The sequence below is a fragment of the Coturnix japonica genome, chromosome 1 (assembly GCF_001577835.2).
Source record: "Coturnix japonica isolate 7356 chromosome 1, Coturnix japonica 2.1, whole genome shotgun sequence".
NCBI classification, from domain to species: Eukaryota; Metazoa; Chordata; class Aves; order Galliformes; family Phasianidae; genus Coturnix; species Coturnix japonica.
In genome coordinates this window covers 110263542-110285427 of record NC_029516.1, presented here as the reverse complement: position 1 = coordinate 110285427, position 21886 = coordinate 110263542, and the positions used below count along the sequence as shown (strand labels likewise).

The window sequence follows — 21886 nt, the reverse complement described above, 5'->3', positions numbered from 1 at the left end:
ATACCCTCTAAAGAACTGTAGCACGTAGGTTTGCTACAGAGGTGTCATCTCTTTCTGCACCAGCAAGAGTTAGCCTCAAGGCACAACTGTGTGAAGAGAAGAAAAATGACACTCAAAGTAGTACAAGATACTGGAAATTTCAACACTAGTTCTGGCTCCTAGTATGTGACCAAGAAATGGAAGATCTGAATTCTAAGCCATGTTATACAGGGTGAAAACGAATGGTTTCTGTTCCAGGATCCTTTCTGCAGAAGTGGCCAGGCATGGATGTTTAGAAAAGTTGTATTTAAAAACTCCATTAAATAATCAAGTAGGTCTTTTCTATTTTCTGAAAATAAGCAATTGAGGATGTACTTTTTCATGAACTAAGTTTACATATTTGATATCCACACATTAACATATATTTAATGAATCTGTGCTATTGTCCAATTTTCATCCCCTGAAACATATCACAAGATGATTTACACAGGTAAATGAAAGGTAGCTTCCTTCTGAGAAATAAATTCTCCCTTTCTCCTTCATTGTGTCATTGTGTTCCTATTTCTCGCACAGGAGAGAAAGGAAGAAAATAAAAGAATTACCTTAAACTATTCATTTTCTCTCCATTTATTAATTTTCACAATGATTTTATGACTTTTGTGATTATCCTCCATCTCTAAAACACAGTTTTTCTGTGCTGAAGAGATTTCAGCTACTTTGTATCTCCTCATGCATAAAAAGTCTTTTATCATTATTGCTGCTGCTTCTGGCACTTTGTCTAATTCTATTGTGTCTTTCCTGTTTTCGGATGACCAGAAATATTTCTCATGTTTAAAAACTGGTCACAACATGAATGGATAAAGTGGCAAAGATTTTCTAATTTGTTCTTTCGTTGTCCAGCTTCCACTTAGTACGGAACTAATGTTTTCAGTCGCCTCTGTGGTAATTCACACAGTGATCACCCAAGAAGGAACAAATTCTGAGCATATTACTATCTATGTCTAAATAGGGTTTTTTGCAATGCACTTTAGCTGTCACTTTATCTACTACAATTTTGTTACGTAGTCATTTAGTATTAGATATCTTTCTGTTTGGTTCAGATTTGTCCATTCCTAATAGCCTTTTTCTCCAGCCTGCCTTCACTTGGGAACCTTTTCCTCAGATAATTTAAACATCTCTTCCATGTTCCTAGCTCTAGTGCAGATGCTTAGGAGAACCTCTCCAGAAAATTCCTCCTTATAAAACTGATCTTTTATTCCTAAACTCAATTATTGCTTTTTAAATGGTTAATCCATGAAAGAAATTTCCCTTGTCTCCTGACAACTTAGTTTGTTTAGAGCCTTCTGTGGGAACCAGAAAGGATTTGAAAACCCAGCCATGCTTCTCAGTTGGACTACCTTCCTCCACATGCTCACTGACTCCTAAGAACTGAATTCGTGTCAGCAAGACGGTCTTTGCAAAACTGTTATCTTTTTATAAGGTGCTGAGAGATGAGAAGCGTTAGAAAATCATAAAGATGATTTAGGAACAAAGTCTCCAAAGTTATGTTGCTGACTAATTTCTGCTGATTCCATTTTGCGTTCAAGTCTGAATTTATTGTGGTTTTCTAACTTTGTGCTTATGAATGCCAAAAGGAAATTTTCCCTAATATTTTCTACCCTGCACCCAAAATTAATCTCCTATGCCCTTGAAATTTAATTAAACTAGATAGTCATTTAAATTGTTTGCCCACCATATGTTGGAAAAAGAGTATCAAAATTAAAAGAATAAATCACATCAGAGAGTAAATTAAATACACTGTTTGAAACCAGCCTCTCTCATTTTCCTCATTGTTAAAATGAGTCAGTGCTATCAATAAGTATTTAAAAGTGGTCCGGACAAAGAACACTATAGAGAAATTGGTGCATGCAAGGCAGAGAATTGGCTGGTTGTCTAAACTATTTTTCCCTTTCTTGATTGCTTTGGCCTGAATTTGTTGGTATGAATTACGCTCTGGACATGATAGAGTAGAAATTAAAGATTTATAAAGATCAAAGATGAATAAGAAAACCATATAAAAACCTCTGATTTAGATGTTGTCTATTGTAAAGCTAAGACAAGATAATCTAATGCTCAAATCAGATCAAATAAAATGATTAAATTTATAAAATGAAATTAAAAAAATGGGGAAAACAAAATTCTCGCTTGATGAAAATTGTTTAATAACAACATCTAAATATGTTCAGTATGACACCATGAGAAAATACACATAACCCTATTTAGGAAAGTAGGTGGTATTGAAAATGTGTTTGTAGAAAGCATTTGGCCTGTTCCCAGGAAATGTTCTTAACTTTTCAGAGGATAATTATGAAATACTCAGGAATGTGAACATCGGAGAGAAAAACAGTAAAAGAACCTTTTCATTTTACTATTTATTTATGTTCTGCTTTTCATCCAAGCTTGTGACTCTTTTCCCCGGGTCTTAATCAAGGGCAGATTGAGTTGTGGGTATGTATTATGCAAGACTACTTCACATCCCTTTAGAAGGTTTAAGTAAGTCAATGTAATGGCAGGGGATTCTGCCACTCTGATTCCAGTGGCTTCTAACTACTCTTCGATTTTAGTTTCAAAGTCTGTAAAAACACAAATAGCCTGAAAGTGAAGCAAGAAAGATCCTATTTTGTTTAAAATGAATGCAAGTTGTATGTTTGAACCAATGACAACAAAGATGGAAATATTTGCAATGTGTTTTTTTACTTTTACCAGTGACTAAGCCAGTGAAAAATACAAACAGAAGACTGCCTTCAGGTGAAACTGTAGGGTATGTGAGATTGTGGAAACTGAATATGACCTGGGGAATGAAGAGTGATTCTGTAGCCATGTTAGAAAGTACCTGAGGTAGTATGCCCAGTAGGTCACCACGCCTCCAGGTGAAAGGAGGCTGTTACGGGAAAATACCTGAGGTAAATTCTTCATCTCACAAACTAAAGCATGAAAGAAAGGGCTCTCTTTGTCAAAGAAACTAAACTTGGTAACCTATTTCCATAAATCCTCCCCAAAATCTTCTATATATGACAAAATACTGGAAGATACTCTGAAATGTCACATTATACCTTTGCAGTAATACAAAAGTGCCTTAAGTATAGTCTCTTCAACCATGTTTGTATTGCTAAAATAAAATCTCCACGTGGCTAATGATCACAGTGTGTAGTCCTAGGCTTCAGTGAAGAAGTTATGTTTTGGAGAAAAATGTCCATCTGGTTCACATCAGAGTTAGAAAACATGTAAGCACCATGGACCCTGAGGTTCCAGTTTTAGTTTACCCCAACTCTCTCCCTTTCAGCAGTGGAGAGGAAGCCTTTCATTCATTCCTGCTTTATTTTGGGTGGAGAAGGTTCAAGGGCTTAGGGGACCAACAGGATATACATCTGACTGCAGTAATACATGAAACATATCCTCCCACAACTCCTCCGAGATGTGTGGGTCTTGATGTCCACAGGAGATTCAGTTTTCCTGACTGACTTATTTTATGAAAGAAGGCAGCTATGTTGAGGTCTTTCAGGTGATACCTGATCAGATGAGGGAGCCCTGATGGTGTCAGGAACTGTCAGTGAGACTGCAGATGATGGCAGTGCTTAGAGGGCTAGCGAGTGCCGGACTGCAAAGCCACTTCAACTCCTGGAGGGCCTTACTGTTGAAAATCATGAGATGGGGATGGAGCTGCGAGCCACCAGTTGTTTTGTAAGGCAGTGGTTTTACTTTCTTACAGAAAGACAAAGACCACAGAATCACCACATGTTCGAGGTTGGAAGGAACATCTAGAGGTCATATCATCCAACCCCCTGCTCAAGAGGAGTCTTATGTGTTACTAGTACCAATTTTCTGTTGGAAAAAAAGTGGCTGAGTAGGAACTCGGTACTATTCTCTTCATTAGTTATTTAGGCTTTGTAATGAGTTTTTCTGGTAAACATAAAAGCTACTGATATGCACGCTTTTTTGCAACCAGCAAACACCACCACATTGGGAGAGCAGGTAACAAGCCAATTCAAACTTTCATCAGGGAGAAGGAAATTGAAATCTGCTCAAGCAGAGAAAGCAGCTGAGCACATACTCCTCGTATCCCAGAAGAATACTGTACCTCTTGAATCCAATGTAAATTGGCATCTCTGAAAGTCCTAAATAGAAAGGTAGCATGGGGAAACTTTCCTCTGGGTTATAAGAGAAAGAACTGGTACAGCCAACTGTCTGATGAGGGGAAATGTAAGGCTCTGAATACTGCTGGGAAACAGATGGCTCTTTACTACTAAAAGTTTTTTGATGAAGAACTGGTAGCATACAATTTAAAGGTAATTTTCCCCAATCTTAGATGGCTTCTCAGTTGGGTTACAATAATGTAAGCTCAAAAACAGGGCTGTAATATTGAAGATGAATTGCTCAGCCCCTCAAAACGTAGCTGTGGTCCAGTAAAGTGTGGAAGTCTGGGCTTTCCAAGTCCTGTGTGAGGTTCAGTACATTTTACTTCCCCCCATGGATCCCTCACTAGTAACAGAAGTAAAACTTTTTAAAAAGTGGATGAAGTACATATGGTAACACAGCTGCTCAAAATCTGTTATCTTCTTAAACACCTTTCATCTCCTGGGCATTCATTTTTTCTTTCCAATTTAGTAAAAAGGGGAAAGTGCAATGGAAGCAGCTCCCTTTATTATTGGAGGACATCGTGGTGTTGTTGAGTCATGCATGAGAAGTCTTGCATAAGACTATCCAGAACTTAGGTATCAATGGCTTTATCTTTAGAACAGTCTATATATTTATTAGCATCTAGAAAAGCAGAATTTGGGGGTTTTCACTGAGAAATTGCAAACTGTATATAGATAATATTGAAACAGAGAAGTCTAAACTTTTAATGATGGTGATATTTGGAGGTATAAAAGGGATATAAATCTTGGATAGGTGCTCAAACAGCCTTACAGTAATGCACCTGTTCACGGGTAAATTGTAAAATAGTCTTCAACCTGAAGTGGCAAGGTCTCAAAAGCACTGTTTATTGCTTATTCTCCCTCCAAGCACTCAATTCACCTCCAAGTGACTATTCCTCATTTGATATTTTTGGATCTCACCTCTGGTTATTCTCATTTGCATGTTAGCTCCAAGGTAAGGAGAGCAAACCCAATGATATAGCTAAATCCAGTGTGATAGACAAGGAGAGAGAAAAATGAAATTATTGAAAGCAGTGCAGCTATGAAGGAGCAATTATTTACATCATGATTTGGAGTAAATTATTGTCAATCCTTATCCCACATTCAGCAAACGTGCTCTTTATTCAGTGTCTTACAGCTCTGATGTTTTTTCTTGCAGTCTTTATTCTCTGTTAAGATCAGAAAACTGTGAGTTAGAGAGAAATATTAGGGAGTATTCCCTGAGTGAGTGAGTTGCTTGTGATCCCAAGAAGAGGTCATTTAAATTCAACAATGAAGTATTTTTCAGTCAAGGGGAAAGCGTTTAGGGCATGTTGCTGGATCTACATTTCATCACTGCCTAAATAAAAGGAATAAAACTGGTTTGTTTCCTTTATGAAGAGTTTCCAGTGACTGTTAATGCTTATATTACTGTGTTATCAGACAGGAGAAGTGGCTGTGAGATTTTACCAGCATAAGCAGCCTGAGACTTTTCATCACAGAACCATGATGAAGTTAAGTGGTAGATACTCATCTTTCTTAAACCAATTATTACCTACTTAGACAAGAGAAAAAAATTCTGCAATATGGTGTTATGTTAGTTTGCAATATTGCACCTAACTTTCTGTTACTACTAAATCCAAGCATTCAGTGTCCTTTGCCGTACTGATTCTCAGAGCATTCCTATGAGCATGGGGGATGATATGATCAATCCTTGTTTTATATGTCTGGGATGGAGGTGCAGGGCTGCAGTTAGACTAGGCCAAGGACATTCTCTTCCATGAGCTTTGGCTCCTGGATGCCCAGGCTACTCAAGTCAACCCTACGAGAGCAGATAACCTACTGCCAACATAACTAGGTCTGCTTGCTGCAGCAAGTCCAAGGAAATGAGAAATCTGTGCCATCAGGTCTCTTACTTACAGGGCTGGGATGCAACCTGCTATTCATTTGGTTTGGTTGCCTTGGCCGTAGAGAAAAGCTCAGGTTCACAAACATTGGCAGTCACCTTATTTCCTTGTCTTATTGCTTGAGTTTTAATTACTTGTCTTTTAAATCTGGTTTTGTACTATAACTTAATCAGCTGGTTTACTTAGGTGCTTTGGAGGGGTGCATATCAACTATTCAAGTGTACAACATGCTCAGTACATAGGTGACTGTGTCTCTCATTTATCTTCTTTCTCTCGCAGGAAGATGAGGTTGCTCGTGACAGTCGATTCAATTTTAGTGGCTACGGCATGGGTCACTGTCTCCAAGTCAAAGACGGCACAGCAGTAAAGGCTACTCCCCCAAACCCACCTCCAGCACCACCAAAGGATTCAGACTCCATCAAAAAGAAGTTTGTTGACCGCGCAAAAAGGATTGATACAATATCCCGTGCTGCATTCCCACTCGCCTTCCTCATTTTCAACATCTTTTACTGGATTACATACAAAATTATACGGCATGAGGACATTCATAAGAAGTAGGAAACTGGTTTGCCAGGACTTGTCAGCCAAAGTGATCCACATGTAAATAAACAGTGAAATGTCTCTCTGTTATTTGTATAAAGGGTTTCTTTTTCCCCTCAGGACTCTGAAGAGAAAATGAAAAAGGAAAAGAATTACAGAAGGAAAAGTGATTGCATGAGACAATATGCCTGAGACCAGTCAATAAGGGTTCCCCTGATGTACTCTCAGTGTTCTTCCAGATTCAGCATTGACCAGACATCTGTAAAAGGGGCCAAATTTTACTCAACTTTATCACCAAGATATTATTGTTTGAAACAAAAGAGAATCAGAAAACAAACAGTGCTCCTAAAACATCTACCAAGAGACTGTGGTGGCTACAGTACAGTGAGTTATAAGAGGACCAAACTTTTTCAGGATAATGTTGCCTTTCTATTTGAAACAAGTCTACTGAGCTACATTCCATGACCATGTCTGTAGTTAGTGGTTTCACCAAGGAGTCCTTTTGTGGGTTGTAAATTATTTCTACGGACAAAGGAGAGGAAAAACAAAAACAGATTTATACTTTACTATCCTTGTGGGTGTGCATTTTAATATTATCTTGCTTTACTAGAATTGTAATTTTGGGGTTGAACTTGTGTGTTGTGTGATTTATTTGATAGCTGACACTCCAAAACCAGTGAAACTGCCCAGTTTATTTTTGTTGGAAGACAGTGCACTTACTTCATTTTATTTCTGCTGATTTTACATGCAACTTGAGGTGCCAAATTGTATTTTACCTATTGTGCTACCCTGTACCACACTACGTAGTAAGAACTTGGTTCCTCAAAGGTGTAGCTCAGTTTAGCATTGAGTTTCTATTACTGCTCTCATTGTAGCTGCGATCAATAGCTCTATAGGTAAACACAACTTGTTTACAGACTTCTTATTTATATCTTTACTCAAAGTGGCTATCATTTTAAATATCATGACTAACCTAAGAATTTTAAAACTGTACTGTGATTTTCAGAACCTGTTACCTTTTGGTGCCGGATCTGCATTATTCAAATCCTTGCTACATGTTTTAAAGTAGAAAATAAAACTAAAAAAAAAAAAAAAAAAAAGATGGTATTTTTGCTTACACAGAAGAAGACAACCTGTAACATAAAATGAATCAAACATTACAATTTTACACTTGCTGTAAATGGGTTTATTAAAAAAAAAAGAAGAAAAAAAGGTATTTGTTCAATTCCAATAAAGCTTAATGTGCTACTATCATTTCCTATGCTCTTTTCTTCATTTGCAGTAGAGCTGTTCCCACCACGGTCCAGCTCTTCCACTATTCCACTGCTCTGTCAAGAATAAGATGGTCAAAAGCAACCTTCTAATCTAATTCTAATTCTGCCTAATTTTGTATCAGTCCTGTAGTAAAAGAGATGTTGTCGTCCCTGGGATTATGTCGATGAATGTCTCAAAAGTGCAGCTAGAACGTGACATATTCCACAAGTTATGCAAGGCTGAGCCCAATCTGATTAGCTTCCATCAACTGTACCATGACCAAGGAGGGAATCTAGAAGTTTTGTCAGGCTAATTCCCAAGCAGTTATGTAAATTTATGGCAGAAAGCCAAAGTTCTATATGTTACCTTTATCCTCCTCATGTCTGTGAACACTCCTGTCACTTATATTTGTGACTGAATTGCAATAGCCTGCTTCATATCTTTGAGACTGTGGATCCCGATGCGTACTTTGCAGCACATGGTTATAAGAATCAAAATAGTTTGTTAAAATACATTCTGCTGATCAAGTTTGAGGTGTGCTGATAACACTGATAACATCATGATACAGAAGATTTCTTGGCATGCTGTGCAATGGTTCTGTGAACCATCTCACCCAGAGGGGATTTAGTATTAGCCTGGTATCAGAGAACCTTCATTCAAAGAGCGTGACTGGCACCAGGAAGATGTAAACTGGCTGAGAAACTGCCTTCAGATAAAAAGTCAGCTAACAGTGTTAGGTTGCCTTGCAGAAGGACACAGCTTTCCTAAATGAATGCTCAGTAGATTTACCAGAGAAGTAAGGACTAAAGAAAGCCGTCATCTCACACTCAGAGAAGTAGTAGATTAAAATAATGGAGTAGTTCCATTTCAAGACACTAATGTAAGAGGAAAAAGAATGGCTTAGAAAATAAGTCCCAAACAGGCTCCGTGAAGTAGGAAATAGAGTAGGATGGAAGGAAGGAGATCCAGGATTAATTCTGAAGAGTGTGCAGATGTATTGACAAAGCTGCAGGACAAAATTCTAGCTAGTAAGATGAAATGAAGCCCTGAGGCATTTAAACTACTCACATTTAGCTGTAAAACTATTAGAATGACTTCTAATTTATCAAGAAAACATGTCTTTAAAGCAGGTCCCCAAGAGTGTAGCATCAGGTCAGGTCTTTGGGATCCTGCTGTGACTGGTAGGACCTGACTGGTTCAGTACTCGAGGAGAAAGGTTAAGTCACCTCTCACTGGATAGATGCTGTCATGCACTATGATAAAGCCAAATCAATAAAAAGAATCTTTAAGAAAAATCTCATTGCCATAGGAGTCAAAGTGTCAAAAATGTGCAATATGAGAGATCTCTTTTTGCTTCTCTGTACTTTTTCTCCATATTTTTTCAGGATACAGAGCCACCACTTATGATTCTCTGAATCATAGGTCAGAAGTGCTATAGCAATAGAAGCTTTTAGAGTGTCACATGAGTTACTGACAATTTTTAACTGTTGGGGGGGGGGGGGAAATCCTGGGATACATGATGCCTCTGGGGACAGATTTTTTAATCCTGCTGCAGAAGTGAACAGTAAAGGCCAACCCCACTCCTCCACAGGTACTGCAACTTTATCGCCCTGCGTCACTTCTTCCCCAGCATGAGATGTAGTAGGAAATAGGCAATAGGAAAGAACTGATGGGAAAATTATATTTAGCTACTGCAGGCTAAACTGCCAGAACCCTTCATCTTTGTTCAAACCTATTATTGATGTTAGTGGCCCAGGAGCTGCTGAGCAAAGGTGAGGCAGAAGCCAAAACTTATAGCCTTAAATAAGTGATGTTACCGAAAACATTCTGGAGGAATGTGGAAGTAATCTGTGAGATTGCAGGCACTGGCATTTCCTGCAAAGGACTCTCACTGTGCTGAAGTGGTATCCTAATATCAGCAATAGGGTTCTGCATCACTTGAAGTCACATTACCTTTTAGTATCTAAACGGAGGCTATAAGAAAGAAGGGGACTGACTCTTTAGCAGAATCTGTAGTGTTAAAACAAGGGGAAATGGTTTCAAACTAAAATAGGGAAGGTTTATTTTGAATATAAGGAAGAAGTTTTTTATGATAAGATTAGTAAAGCACTGGCACAGGTTGCCCAGAGAGGTGGTAGATGCCCCATCCAAGGAGACACTCGCGGTCAGGCTGGTTGGGCTCTGAGCACCTATATGTAGCTGTAGGTATGCCTGTTAATTGCACAGTGTTGAACTAGGTGACCTTAAAGAGATCCTTCCAACTGAAATGATTCTATGATTCTATGATTCATGAATATATTCAAAAGATCTGACTCAGCACAATATTTACATTTCTAAGTTTAGAAATACAATTCTAAATAAAGAGAGAAATAAATTTAATGTGTGGACAAAAAGAGAATATGCAAAGCTTTCCAATCTTTATTCTTTAAAATTAGAAAGGTACAAAGAAACAAAAGATATGGGAAGAGATCAGCATTACCCAAAGTAGCATGGAAATATTTTAATGAATCTACTCATTTTCATTATCTATAAACTGATAAACAGTTTCTTCCAGGCCTTCAAAGTAATTTACTCTAATGCTTTTCGATGTGGAAGTTCACGCCTTCAAGTTTTTTGAGAACTGGAAAGCCAAAACCAAGGCTGCCTGAAGGAACTCCTGCCTAGAAGAGTAATCTGCGCAGTCACGCTTTCCCCATAAATGCCCCCTACAGATTTTACTTTAAAAATTAATCTCCTCTGGCTTGACAGGAAGAGAAAAGGAAGATATTTATGCAATTTGAAGATACTTCTCCTACTTTTGCATGGAAAATGTGAAATGTCATCACATTTAGGGCTAAGCTGCAAAACAAGAGCAGTTTCACCAGTTCCAGACAAATTTATATAGCCAATTTGCTTCTAATTCCAGTGCAGTGCTCCCTGAAATCTGAAGGAACAAAAAAAATTTAAGAAAGTGCTTCATTGACTTCACCAGCTTCCAGATCAGTCCCCAGTGAAGGATAAGTTTCCAATGCTAGGCAGCAGAAATAATCTGGGAGGGAAAATATTCAGAGCGGATTAGCTCTGTTCAGTATCCTCTAAGGAAGAACAGAAATTTGAGTCAAAACAAGCATCTCAGATAATAATTAAGAAAACTGACTTCGTGAAAAGCATACATTCAGTTCCGTGAGTTCCCACTGAAACAAAAGAGCTCAATTAATATTCTTGCTATGGAGAAAGCCTGTGAGGCAGTATTAATGAAAAAGAAGTGAATTCTGGGGATCCTGACAACGTTTTACTTGTGCTAAACACCATGTTTTTACTGATACAAATGATATAAAATGCTCTCTCATCATCTGAACAGCTATATAACTGATTCAAAACCACAGCTTTTTCAGCTAACTAAAAGATCTGAATCTGACTTTTAGCAAAGTGCTAGTATGGTGGCAGATGGAGCCATAGCTCCTCTTTCAGCTGTCTGTGAAAAGCCTCTTAGGGCCCAGAGGGGGAATATATTCCTTAGTACCTCTTAGCGACAGTGCATTGACAGAAGGGTGAAAGTTCCACAACTTTCTGCTTTGTCTTTTCTTTAGCAAATGAATTAAAATGGATTCAGGGAAAATGAATTCATTTTCCCTCAGGTGACTCAGAATGCTAATCTTGACAGCACTGTAGCAGAATCAATGCCATCTTTGCACTTTTGGTCCAGGTAAATTCCCTTCTTTGAGCTTCAAGTGCCCTTTGTCTGCCTTACATGGCCCCTGAGACAGAGCAATCCAAAGCAATCTGGATATACCCTTGAAAAACAACTTCAGTGGTCATTACACAGAACATGGCTCCAGAGTGGGGCAGTGAGAGCAGAGAAGGGAGAATGTATCACCAATGTTTGGTGTGAAAGGAGGGCCACACGTACAAGTGTGATTTTCCTGGTGCTCCTGATGACCAAACTTAGAACATGCCACTCAGAAGGCCTCTGTGGCTTGCAGCATATTCTGAATTTAAGCGTGCTGTGAGTGACTGTTCAGTGATAACTTTACCAGCACACTCATCCTATCCCACCCCCAGATGTTCTGTGGGGAGCTCCAGAGTGCTGTCAATGAGCAGGCTGGGGAAAGAGCCAGTCAATGCACACGTCAACTCAGCATAGCATCCGTGAGCAAGACCTGTCAAGGGGAATGGGACAAAGGCCACTCTCAGGGATGAGAAGTGGCCAGGAAATAGTCAAAAGCAAAACAATGGTGGGGCCAGGAGCAGAACCCCCTCCAGGTAAGACAAAGGAGGAAAAAAAGAAGATTCTTTACAGAATATTTTCACTCTTGTCTTCTGGGTATAGTCCTGCTAATAAAAATGAAGATCCTACTGCAAAATGCCTGATAGGACACAAGCTCCAAATAAGAATGTTGCATGCAGAGACAGAGAAAGCCTTTAGCAAGCATTTTCCACTGAGAAAATGAGAGCACTAGATATCTATTTCACACTGGAGACACTACTACCTCCTCTCTCTGTATTGGCAGCCAGAAATGGTATGAAGAAGCTTGAGAGTGTGTAAGAAGACTGCCACTGTGTGGAGAATGTTGTCCTCTAGTCCGCTGCTTGAAATATGAAGGACAGACACGGACTGCTGGTTTTGTTTTGTTTTGTTTTGTTTTGTTTTGTTTTGTTTTGTTTTGTTTTGTTTTGTTTTGTTTTGTTTTGTTTTGTTTTGTTTTTGGGGGAGAATTGATAGATATCTGTGATGAGCTAGTTAACCTTTGAACAATGAGGATGAGTATATTTTTCCTGTAATAACCTAGTGGGATCCATCTTCAGAGAGAAGTGTGGGACCTAAGTGTACTTGCCAATGATGCTCATTGGTGGTTGAGGAGAAGGGCTATTATCAAGGCATTAGCTTAAGAAAGCTATTATCTAGAAGAGCTACCTGTCACAGGAAATTTGAGTTCCCCTTTCATATGTATCATTTGAAATGCTACAGGACCCTGAAAGCACGTTCCCTGCTTGGAAGAATATCAGAATTTTTTACTAACCCATGAAAAGAGCAAAGCGAAAAACATATGTATGTGTAAGTATATATGTACATTTCTTTCTTGTTTTGTTTGTTTGTTCATTTCTTAGTGCAACTCGAGTAAAAACTTTTGTACTGTACTGACTTTTGTATTGATGGAATCCTAACCATTGCAGTTTGAAGGTGAAGAGTCCTTTAGAAAACTTCACTGTGGGCAATATCTCAGCAGAATCTCATCTTTCCGCTGTTACAGCACACTTGCTTTTCACTTTGGAGTCCAGTGAATTTTTTTCTTTGAATTGCTGTAATGGAGGTTTTACCACTTGCCCTCCTGGTGTTGTAAGTGCAGTAATTGAGCACAAAAATGAAAAATTTCCTAAATACATTTTAATATTTTAATCAAACTTTTCTCTCATCAGAATCTGTGTGTAGAATAGTACTTTAGAAGCCTTTTCCAAGGGGCACTGGTAGAGGCTAGAGAGCTTTTAAATATTTCCTTTGATTTATTACCCTTAGCTCAATTTTTAATTTGCAGAAAATTGTCCCACAAATATCCACTGTCACATTTTACATTGGACATACTAAATGTATTTTAAAGGTACTTTTAAAGGTACTTATGCTTGCTGACTGTATTTCAAGCATTAAAGAGCCTCAAAACTAAGGACTTCCCCTTGGTTTTGAACAGCTGTGTTGCTATTCTAGCTCCAGCTTTCTCTATCAGTATCAGTGGGCAGGACCTATTTTACAACACTAAGGAAATAGAAAAGGATATTTTAGTATATAGCACATTTGCATATCCACTGCTTTAACAGCAGAGAAAAAAAAAATCAGTGTTAATTAATGGTTTGTTTAAATTGAAATCTCAAATCACGTTAGTGCACACATGCAGATACCCACAGACACTACTGACTTTGCTTCCCTTAATCTCATCACAGTATCATCTCTTTGGCTGATGTCCCTGAAAATTTCACCTGCTGCCCAGTGCTTGCCTGTGTTGTGGCACATAACAATCTACCATATTTATCTCTGACCTAATTGTGGAAAAGATCCAAAAGTTACCTTCAGCCTGATTAATCTAAATCTGATCTGCTAATATACTGCCATGGATTAAATACATATGCCATCCAAAATAGCTGAAGCGTGGATCTGATATCCTGCAAATGCAGCACTCAGATGTATCTGTGGTGAGTTGTGCTAAGCAGACATTCTGCCCAAAGCTCTCTGATAAGGTTTTTGGGTCACATCAGAAGAGTCTGGCATAAAATGTGGCTGGGAGTACTACTGAGGTACACCTTTCCTGCAAATTAAAATCTGAGCTGATATTTATATAACAGAAGGGAAAAAAATTAATGGCGAGCTCTTCGGCCTTTCCCTTCCCCTTTTGCTGGCAAAGGAGCCACAATGGCACAGACAGGTTCCAAAAAACCCCAGACATGGCCAAGGAGTTTCCCTATGGCACCAATGCCTGGAAGAGCCACCCAACTTCCCAGGTTACCTATGAAAAACAAGAAGTCTTGCCTTGCAGAAATGCGCAGATCCAAGAGTATCTAGATTAAGCTGTGAACAGTGTTGGTCCTTGGAGTAGTTCAGGATGAGATAGATTACAGCTGCTTGAATACTGTTATCATAGCTTGTGCAAATCCCTTTTTAGAAGTTTTTAGCTCTTTTGTGTTTACAGTGGTGTTTTCTAACAATAGCTAAATGGCCATATGGCCAAGTAACAGTGGCTTTTGTGAGCTCTTTGTGCATATCTCTCATCTCTAGCCACTGCAACCTGATAGGTTTACTAAATGCCCTCAGTTTCACTGACAATTCTTCCTCCAGCTTAGATTGAAGAAGAAACCATACAAAATAATAGAGACAGAAAAAACTTACCCACTAACATCGGGCTGAACACAGCACTGCTCCCCAGCTCAGTCACATAGGCTTGGAAGGCTTCCTATGAGCTGCTGCAAGGGTAAGAGGGCAAATTTGTTTTTATTGTTTGTGCACATACATAGCATAACCGGAAAGTAAAGAGAAGCAGGCTTTGGAGAGACCTCATGAAGAGCAGAGACACCAGGAAAGTGCTAATTACAGAAAGAGAACTGAAAACAGGACATGGAAAATGGACCTACTCTTGCTCATGCCAGCGGTGCACTAAGAATGACAAGCAGGATTCCACCAATGATATTGTACTGGACATCTGTCACCAATGGCTCTTTTTAATGGAAATCACTTGGCAGAACCCCAGTATCAGCTACTCAGTCAGAGGGGCATTTCTATTATTAGGACACTCATCTGGGAGAATGGCCAAGGTTTATATTAGCTCCATTTCTGGCTAGCTTTAACAAGTATGGGAGAACATCTCTGACTTTTGGAAGTATAATTTCATGTGTTGGATAACTCTGCAACATTCCTCTGTTTTAAGAAGGTCAGTCTCCTTTTCCCTTCCCTCCACAAAGAAAAGGGAAAAATTTGGATATTTGGATAATGATCATGGAAAATCAAAGTGGAGGAGGATAAGTTCAAGAGGTCATACAGCCTACTTGATTCCGAAGAGGCTGTACTGGAGAAGGAACACTGGGTGTATATCAGAGAATATGGAGCTTTAAAAGAGTCTATGGAGACTCCTTGAACTCATGGGAGACTGTGTCCATATTTCTCTGCCTCGATTGCTCTCTCACTCCTCAAAGCTGTTCATGGTGAGGATTCAGTCTGTGTAGCCATGAGAGCTTCCTGTATTACCAGAGGATATTCTCTTGCTTCTACTTCACCATCTTGCTCTTCAGCCAAATGGCTTTTCTTAATGGAAGAACAACCAGGACCTGGAGATGCAATAAAGAGGCAGGCATCAACAAACAAACTGAAAGAAAGCTTTTGGTGGTGCGCAGTATTTTCTCACCTATCTGTCCTGCCTCTCATGAGATAAGTTTAGTTCCTCCTCCCATATTTTGCAGCTTTATTAGTAACCTTTCTCATTTTGTGGTGCTTTACAAAAACAACTGTTCAATTTCAAATCAGTGATGTAGTTTAGCAAAGAAACAGTATGCTACAGAGAGCACCCTTCACCATTTTATTGTTGAATGTATAGGTGTTTATCCAAGTTATAGAGCTCTTTGAGAAGCCATTGCTCCTGTTAATTCCTGGAGAACTGTTATTTCCTGAACTACTGCGTTGCTGTTCCAGGGTGGTGGCTTACTGCAAGATTTTTTCTTTCTTAATTATACCTTTCCAATTCTACTCACTAGGCTTCAAGGACACAGGATTTTTTTTTATTATTATTTTCATGCATCATTGGAGCACCTAAGCAGCCTCCTACAGATTCAGAAAATCAGGCTGCCTGTAGTGAATAAATCCTTCAAAAACAGTGATATTATTAGCTCTTCTGTGTCACTGAACAGACGAGCTAAATGCTAAAACCAGAAATTTCATTAAAGATTAAAGAAATATCATTTCACGTTTCACCTGCTCCATTAATATCAAATAGGAATTCCATCTTTCATGACACAACTGAAGTGCAGTGTAAGATTTCAGATACATCGTTATTTAATCACTCCTTTAGAGAAAGAGAAAAAATGTTCAAAATCCTTGAAGAAGATCTGTGTCTCAGCGTGACAGTATGTTTTGTCTGACCATTTTAAGTTGGTGAAGAACATCTTGGCCTAGTGATTTTCAATAGCTTTCCTTCTTCATGCACCACTTGAAATATGTTAACGGAGACATAATTTTCAGGAAACGCCAAGCACTTATTCTCTGAACATAAGGCCTCAAAGATTTCTCACAAGAAGTGAGGCACTCAAATTATTAAGTGCTTTTGTAAATCTCAGCCTTACATATTATAGTCAGATCAACTCTTTCACCTGGAATTTTTCCCAGTCATTGTTTTGTAACTCCAAATCTCTTTTCTCCCAGATAGCAATTCCTGGCCTTTTCCCAATGGTGTGAAGCCCCTAAGTACACAGTGGGTTGCACCTTGTGACTCTGCAGTGGGAAACTTTTAAGGGACTTTAGAACTCACCTTAACAGGAAAACAACAGAAAAAGAGAAAGTGTAGTGACAACTGTCCCTACATGCTCCCAGCAGATGCTGGGGTGTTTCAGGCGGTGCTGCCAAACCGGACTGACAGGTCATTGGGTCCTGATGAATGTTAATGCTGTGTGTACTGCTCACCCCAGAGTGCCACATGGGCTGCAAGCTGTTTCCTCTTGGCTGAGGGCACAGCGGGACATAACCCGAGTTCTTGACCAGCTGAGACCTCTTCCCTGACCTGGGACCAAGCAGCATAGTATCATGGGTTTCCTTTCATTGCGGGGAAATCCCCACAGAAATCACATCCGCTTTATCTCAGCTCTTCATAAAAATCTGTTTTTCAGTGTTACGATTTTCAAAGTGAAAGATCTCAAATATGAAGCCCTGAAAACACGCAGATCTCAGCCTCTTGGTTTTGTAAGGAGTGCTGCTTTTGTTGAACAGTTATGAATCAATACGGGTCTTCTTTTATCAGCAAATACTCCCCATGCCCTGGCATCTGCTGCCATTCTAATTCTCCTTCCCAACCTTCAAATCCTTGTCCAAAGACTCCTGATGTGCCCAGTGCTGGGTCTAGTAAAGGCTGGGCAAGACAAACACAAAGAGAACAGTCGGGTTCTTCACCTGTCCTGAGTCACTTCTGAACCCACTAATAGCACATCAATGCAGATCAGTGAAAAAATGAACAAACAGCTTCTATTGGAGGGGGTGTTTCTAACATACCTAAGTTACTCGGGAAAGAAAGTCTTTCAGAGCCCCCAGCGTTCATGTTAGATTGAAAGAAGGCTGTAGATTTGTAATGAAAGCAAATACCACCACAGTGATTTCTACAATAATTCAAAAACATGAGTTCGAAGTTATCCTGAAACCATTTCAGAATGCTGAACATAATTTTTCAAATCTTCCTACAAATTTAATGCTGTCCTTCATGAATGTATCAGCAAAAGATTTTTATTTGATCAGTGATTAAATTTTTTAGAAGTAATAAATTTAACCTTCAGGAGAGCTGCAGTTTTCATTAAAGACAAATGAATTTGTGTTTTAGTAACACAAAAATGTCGCAATAGAAACTTTCGGTTTACAACTTTTTAGCCTGATGGTGTGGCAAAGTCATCTGATAGGAAACTCAACAGGAGAAATTTTGTCAAACACCTGAATCCTCAGGTGTTCTCAGAAGTCACACCCTTCTAGGGCAACAAGCAATAATAATTTAAATAATCACAGTTTAAACTGTTAATCTCACTTTCTGTTGCCAGTGTCTGGGACTTCATCCTCTGCTTCACAAGTTTGAGGCTGGTGGAGAAGCTTCCAGGAGTGATCGTATTGTGAAAGCCTCCTTAGAAGACCCCTCCTTTCCTATTTCATTTCTTGTTGGCCTGAACAGGAAAAGACAACAAGAGTGAAGTTGAGAAGGTATAAAATGTATTTATAAGCACAAGCTTATGCAGACATTCATTTCAGTTTAAAATCCAAACTGATCCTTCTTCACTCAAAGAGCATCACTCCAGTCAATGTTTCAATGAGATACCACGTTGGAAAGGGTCCAGAAAGTAAGTAATGCTTTCTGTCCTTTGGGGGATGGTTAGAAGGACAAATACTCTGAATCACTACTGGACTTCTTTACAGCCACTAGTGAAGAATACATTTCCAACATTGATCTAGGAGAGACAGTTCCTTCTATTAATACTTGAATCCATATAATCGTCTGCGGATCTGGCCAAATTCAACTTTGGTAATTACATTTTCCAGAAACAAGGTAGGCTTAAATCAATAATTAAACAAAATTGGTTAGCACTTTTTATTTGAATTGTATTTTTGAACGTAGTCTCACTGAAAGCCGACATAATTTATAGACATCTTCAAGCATGTTCAGTCTAAACTATAATTTAAATGAACTGGAAAAAAAATTACTTCCATAAGTTGAATCAATATGTCATGAATTGACATACTGCATTAAGCAGGGCAAATAAAATTGGATAGAGCAATTATACATCCTAGACTACAAGGTGACTGCTGAGTTCTCTGAACCTCAACATTTGTAACTTAATGAATGCTGAAGAGCTGAATGAGTCTGAGTAATTCAGTGGTCTGCCTCTATTTTCTGAAATGAAAAAACACCCTTACTTTGTACCCCTGCTGTCTAGGAGCAGGATACTCGGATGAATTTTATTTAAAAAACTACAGCACATTTTCTCTCCAGAGCAATATTGAGTTTTCATGGGTTCGGACTTTTTCTACTTGTAAGTGGATATTTTTAACTTATTTTTGTTTTAATTCAGAGAGAATGACTTTATTCTGGTTAGCTCTAGTGATATTGATAAAATAATAATATGGAATCCTCATGTTTTTCACATAGTTGTATCTTACTAAGATAGGGCACAGCTGTGCCTGAGGAAATTAAATCACAATTTGTCTAATTGATTATCAATGCTCACATTTAATTTGTGACTATGATGTGGCCAGGGACAGACAAATAGATATACTATACTCTTAAAGCATGCTACTACTTATTTCTGTAACAAAATTCAAGGAATGGACTGTAGCACACAAATGAGCTAGCTACACTTTTGATGGCAGGTATGATGATAATGCACATGTCATCTTCAGTCTGTCTGAGTCATCTGAGACCTTGGATACCCAGGTAACTTCATGGAGATGAAGGCTCCTTGGTTATAATTTCACTGTCGTCGCTTCTGTGATTGAGCTCTGTGGTGTCATTGAATTGCTTGAGCTTGCTACTATAATTGAATTAGTGAGGTTAAGCCTGCTATGCCAACATATGCAACAATTACATCTCTGGCTGCTGTATAGACAATAACCTTTGTGGATTCAGCAGTAGTAATCTGCAATTATTTTCTTCTGAACACCGTGCACAAAGCCACTGCCTTGATGTCATGGTGGATGCCTTTCTACACTTACACACTGGGCAAGCCCAGGCCCCAGGCTCTGCACACCATGAAGTGTTCTCTCCTCATCTCTATCCCTTTGTTAGGCAGCAACAAAATTTATCAAAATCCCAATGGTAAATGACGACTGTAAAGTCCACTTGCAATGGAGGGTGCCAGCATGCATAAAGGCCTTCATGGTTTTATAATTTTGTTATTGTTATACCACATCATAACATCATGTAAAGCACAGGGAATTAAAGAGTTAATACTACAATTCCATGGGCTGACAACTTTCCAGATACTTCTCAGAAGAGAAAAAAGATTACATGTCCCAGAAGACTTCACATTCAGAGAGGAAGACAAGCCATGGAAAGAAGTCACGGGATCCCTCTCTCTCTCACCGCCTGGCAGTGTATGGGTGTGCTCCCCAAACATGCGCCTTCAATTCATGGTAAGGCTTGTGGTTTCGGACACTCTCTTTCTCATTTTATTTGATTTATTAGCCTCAATTTCAATTATATTGTATTATATTGTGTTATCTTGCATTCTGATATCATATTTAGTAAAATTAACTTTCCTCCTTAGATCATTGCCACTGTTCTGTTTTTGGGCCCAGCTCCCATCTCCCTACCCTTCCCCTTTTCCCTTCCCATTTTTGGGCCAGGGGGCCTATAGGCTGGCTGCCCCCTGCCATAGGCACAGATTGATCTAGATAAATCCATGACAAAGGCAGAGGGAAAATTCCCAATGAGGGTCCATTAATAAAGAAATCACAAGGCAGGAGCTGATTTCTTTAACAAGATAGATCAGTCCTACAGGGAAAATAAATAAATAAATAAATAAATAAATAAATAAATAAATAGAGTTATTTTAAGAGTTCAGAAGCAGAGAATTGGCTTTCCTTTCAGGTATCACAGTGTTTCCAGAACTGTGAACTCACAGGTTTGAGCAACTTCTCACTAATCATACATACCTTATAAGCTAGAATAGTCACAAAGAGGATTTCAACCCCACACCTAGCCTCCAAGCCCTGTTTTTGGATCTAGACTTTGTTTTATGAAGGGGATCTTAAAATATATTTGAAAGAAAGTAGTAGGAGACTTGCATAACACATGCTTTGGATCACAGATAAAACATAAATGCTTGTATTTTCTAACTTCTGAGTGACTGCATTATCACCCTTATAACATCCTCTTGATCTAGTTAGTGAATTTAATTATACTGCAGAGGCTGACTTAAAATATCATCACAACTGCATCACAAGTAGAGATGTTCAGCTTAATGGCCCCTAATTGCTTTTCTCTATATATTTCAGCCAGGCATGCTTCAATTCAGAATCTCTTCATAATATCCACCGTTGTCCCAATCTGTTTTCTGAGAGATAGCTCTGATGTTCTGCTGCAGACAGTAAAAATGGCAATGTTGATACGCTGTTGTTGCTAGCAACAGGAAAATGTCACAAGAAAGAAATGGAGTGCAAAAGACAAAATGAAGGTGGAGGAAGAGGAAATGTAGAAGCTCCTTGATGACCCTTGCTTCTTGTTTTCCTTCTTAAGGATGTTTGATTAAATACTTGGCTAAGTGGATGGGACAGCAAAAAAAATAGACAGACAAACAAAACAAAACAAAACAAAAAAGAACAGTCAAGGAAGTCTGGAGTAAAACTTCTACAAGACAGAAGTGGAATGAAGACCATCAGGGAGAGCTATCTTCTCCCAGAATCCCTACAAGACATACTTATACTTGACATGTACAGAACACTCCAGGCTAAGATGAGCCAGTGTCCATGGTTCGTCAGCCTGTATTCGTATGTCTCCATGGCTCGTAATCTTGCATTTGCTAAGACTGAAGTGAACATTATTTTCAAGTGTAAATTACTTGCAATTTTTGCATTATTTACAAAAGACACTCATTGCGAAGAAGACACTCACCACTAGTGGCTGGATGCATCACAAGAAGATATCAACCCAAATGTTATTAGGATCTATCCATCTTCTTTCATGTCTATTCAAAGTATTAACTCCTTCGGTGGATAGCAGAAGTGTGATGGATGTCATCTACTTGGACTTCTCCAAAGCTTTTCACATGGTCCTTCACCACATCCTTCTCTCTAAATTGGAGAGGTGTGGATCTGAAGGATTAACTGTTTGATAGATTAGGAATTGGCTGGCTGGA

The 21886-nt window shown here is 38.9% G+C and overlaps 1 protein-coding gene and 1 long non-coding RNA gene across 6 annotated transcripts in view; one reads left to right on the top strand and one right to left on the bottom strand.

Moving 5' to 3' along the window:
* GLRA2 (glycine receptor alpha 2) overlaps positions 1-7831 on the top strand; it is a 121241-nt gene extending 113410 nt beyond the window's left edge. For all 5 annotated transcript variants that reach the window (XM_015886733.2, XM_015886723.2, XM_015886741.2 and 2 more), the window contains one exon: positions 6320-7831. In XM_015886733.2, coding sequence (XP_015742219.1) covers positions 6320-6598 — 279 coding nt within the window. In that variant the 3' untranslated portion in view covers positions 6599-7831. The remainder of the gene's footprint in view (positions 1-6319) is intronic.
* LOC107325658 overlaps positions 1-21886 on the bottom strand; it is a 40949-nt gene that overhangs the window by 5429 nt on the left and 13634 nt on the right. The window contains exons 2-4 of the long non-coding RNA XR_001559734.2: positions 18067-18199; positions 15540-15619; positions 14688-14761 (exon numbers count right to left, since the gene is read on the bottom strand). This is a non-coding gene — a long non-coding RNA (uncharacterized LOC107325658). The remainder of the gene's footprint in view (positions 1-14687; positions 14762-15539; positions 15620-18066; positions 18200-21886) is intronic.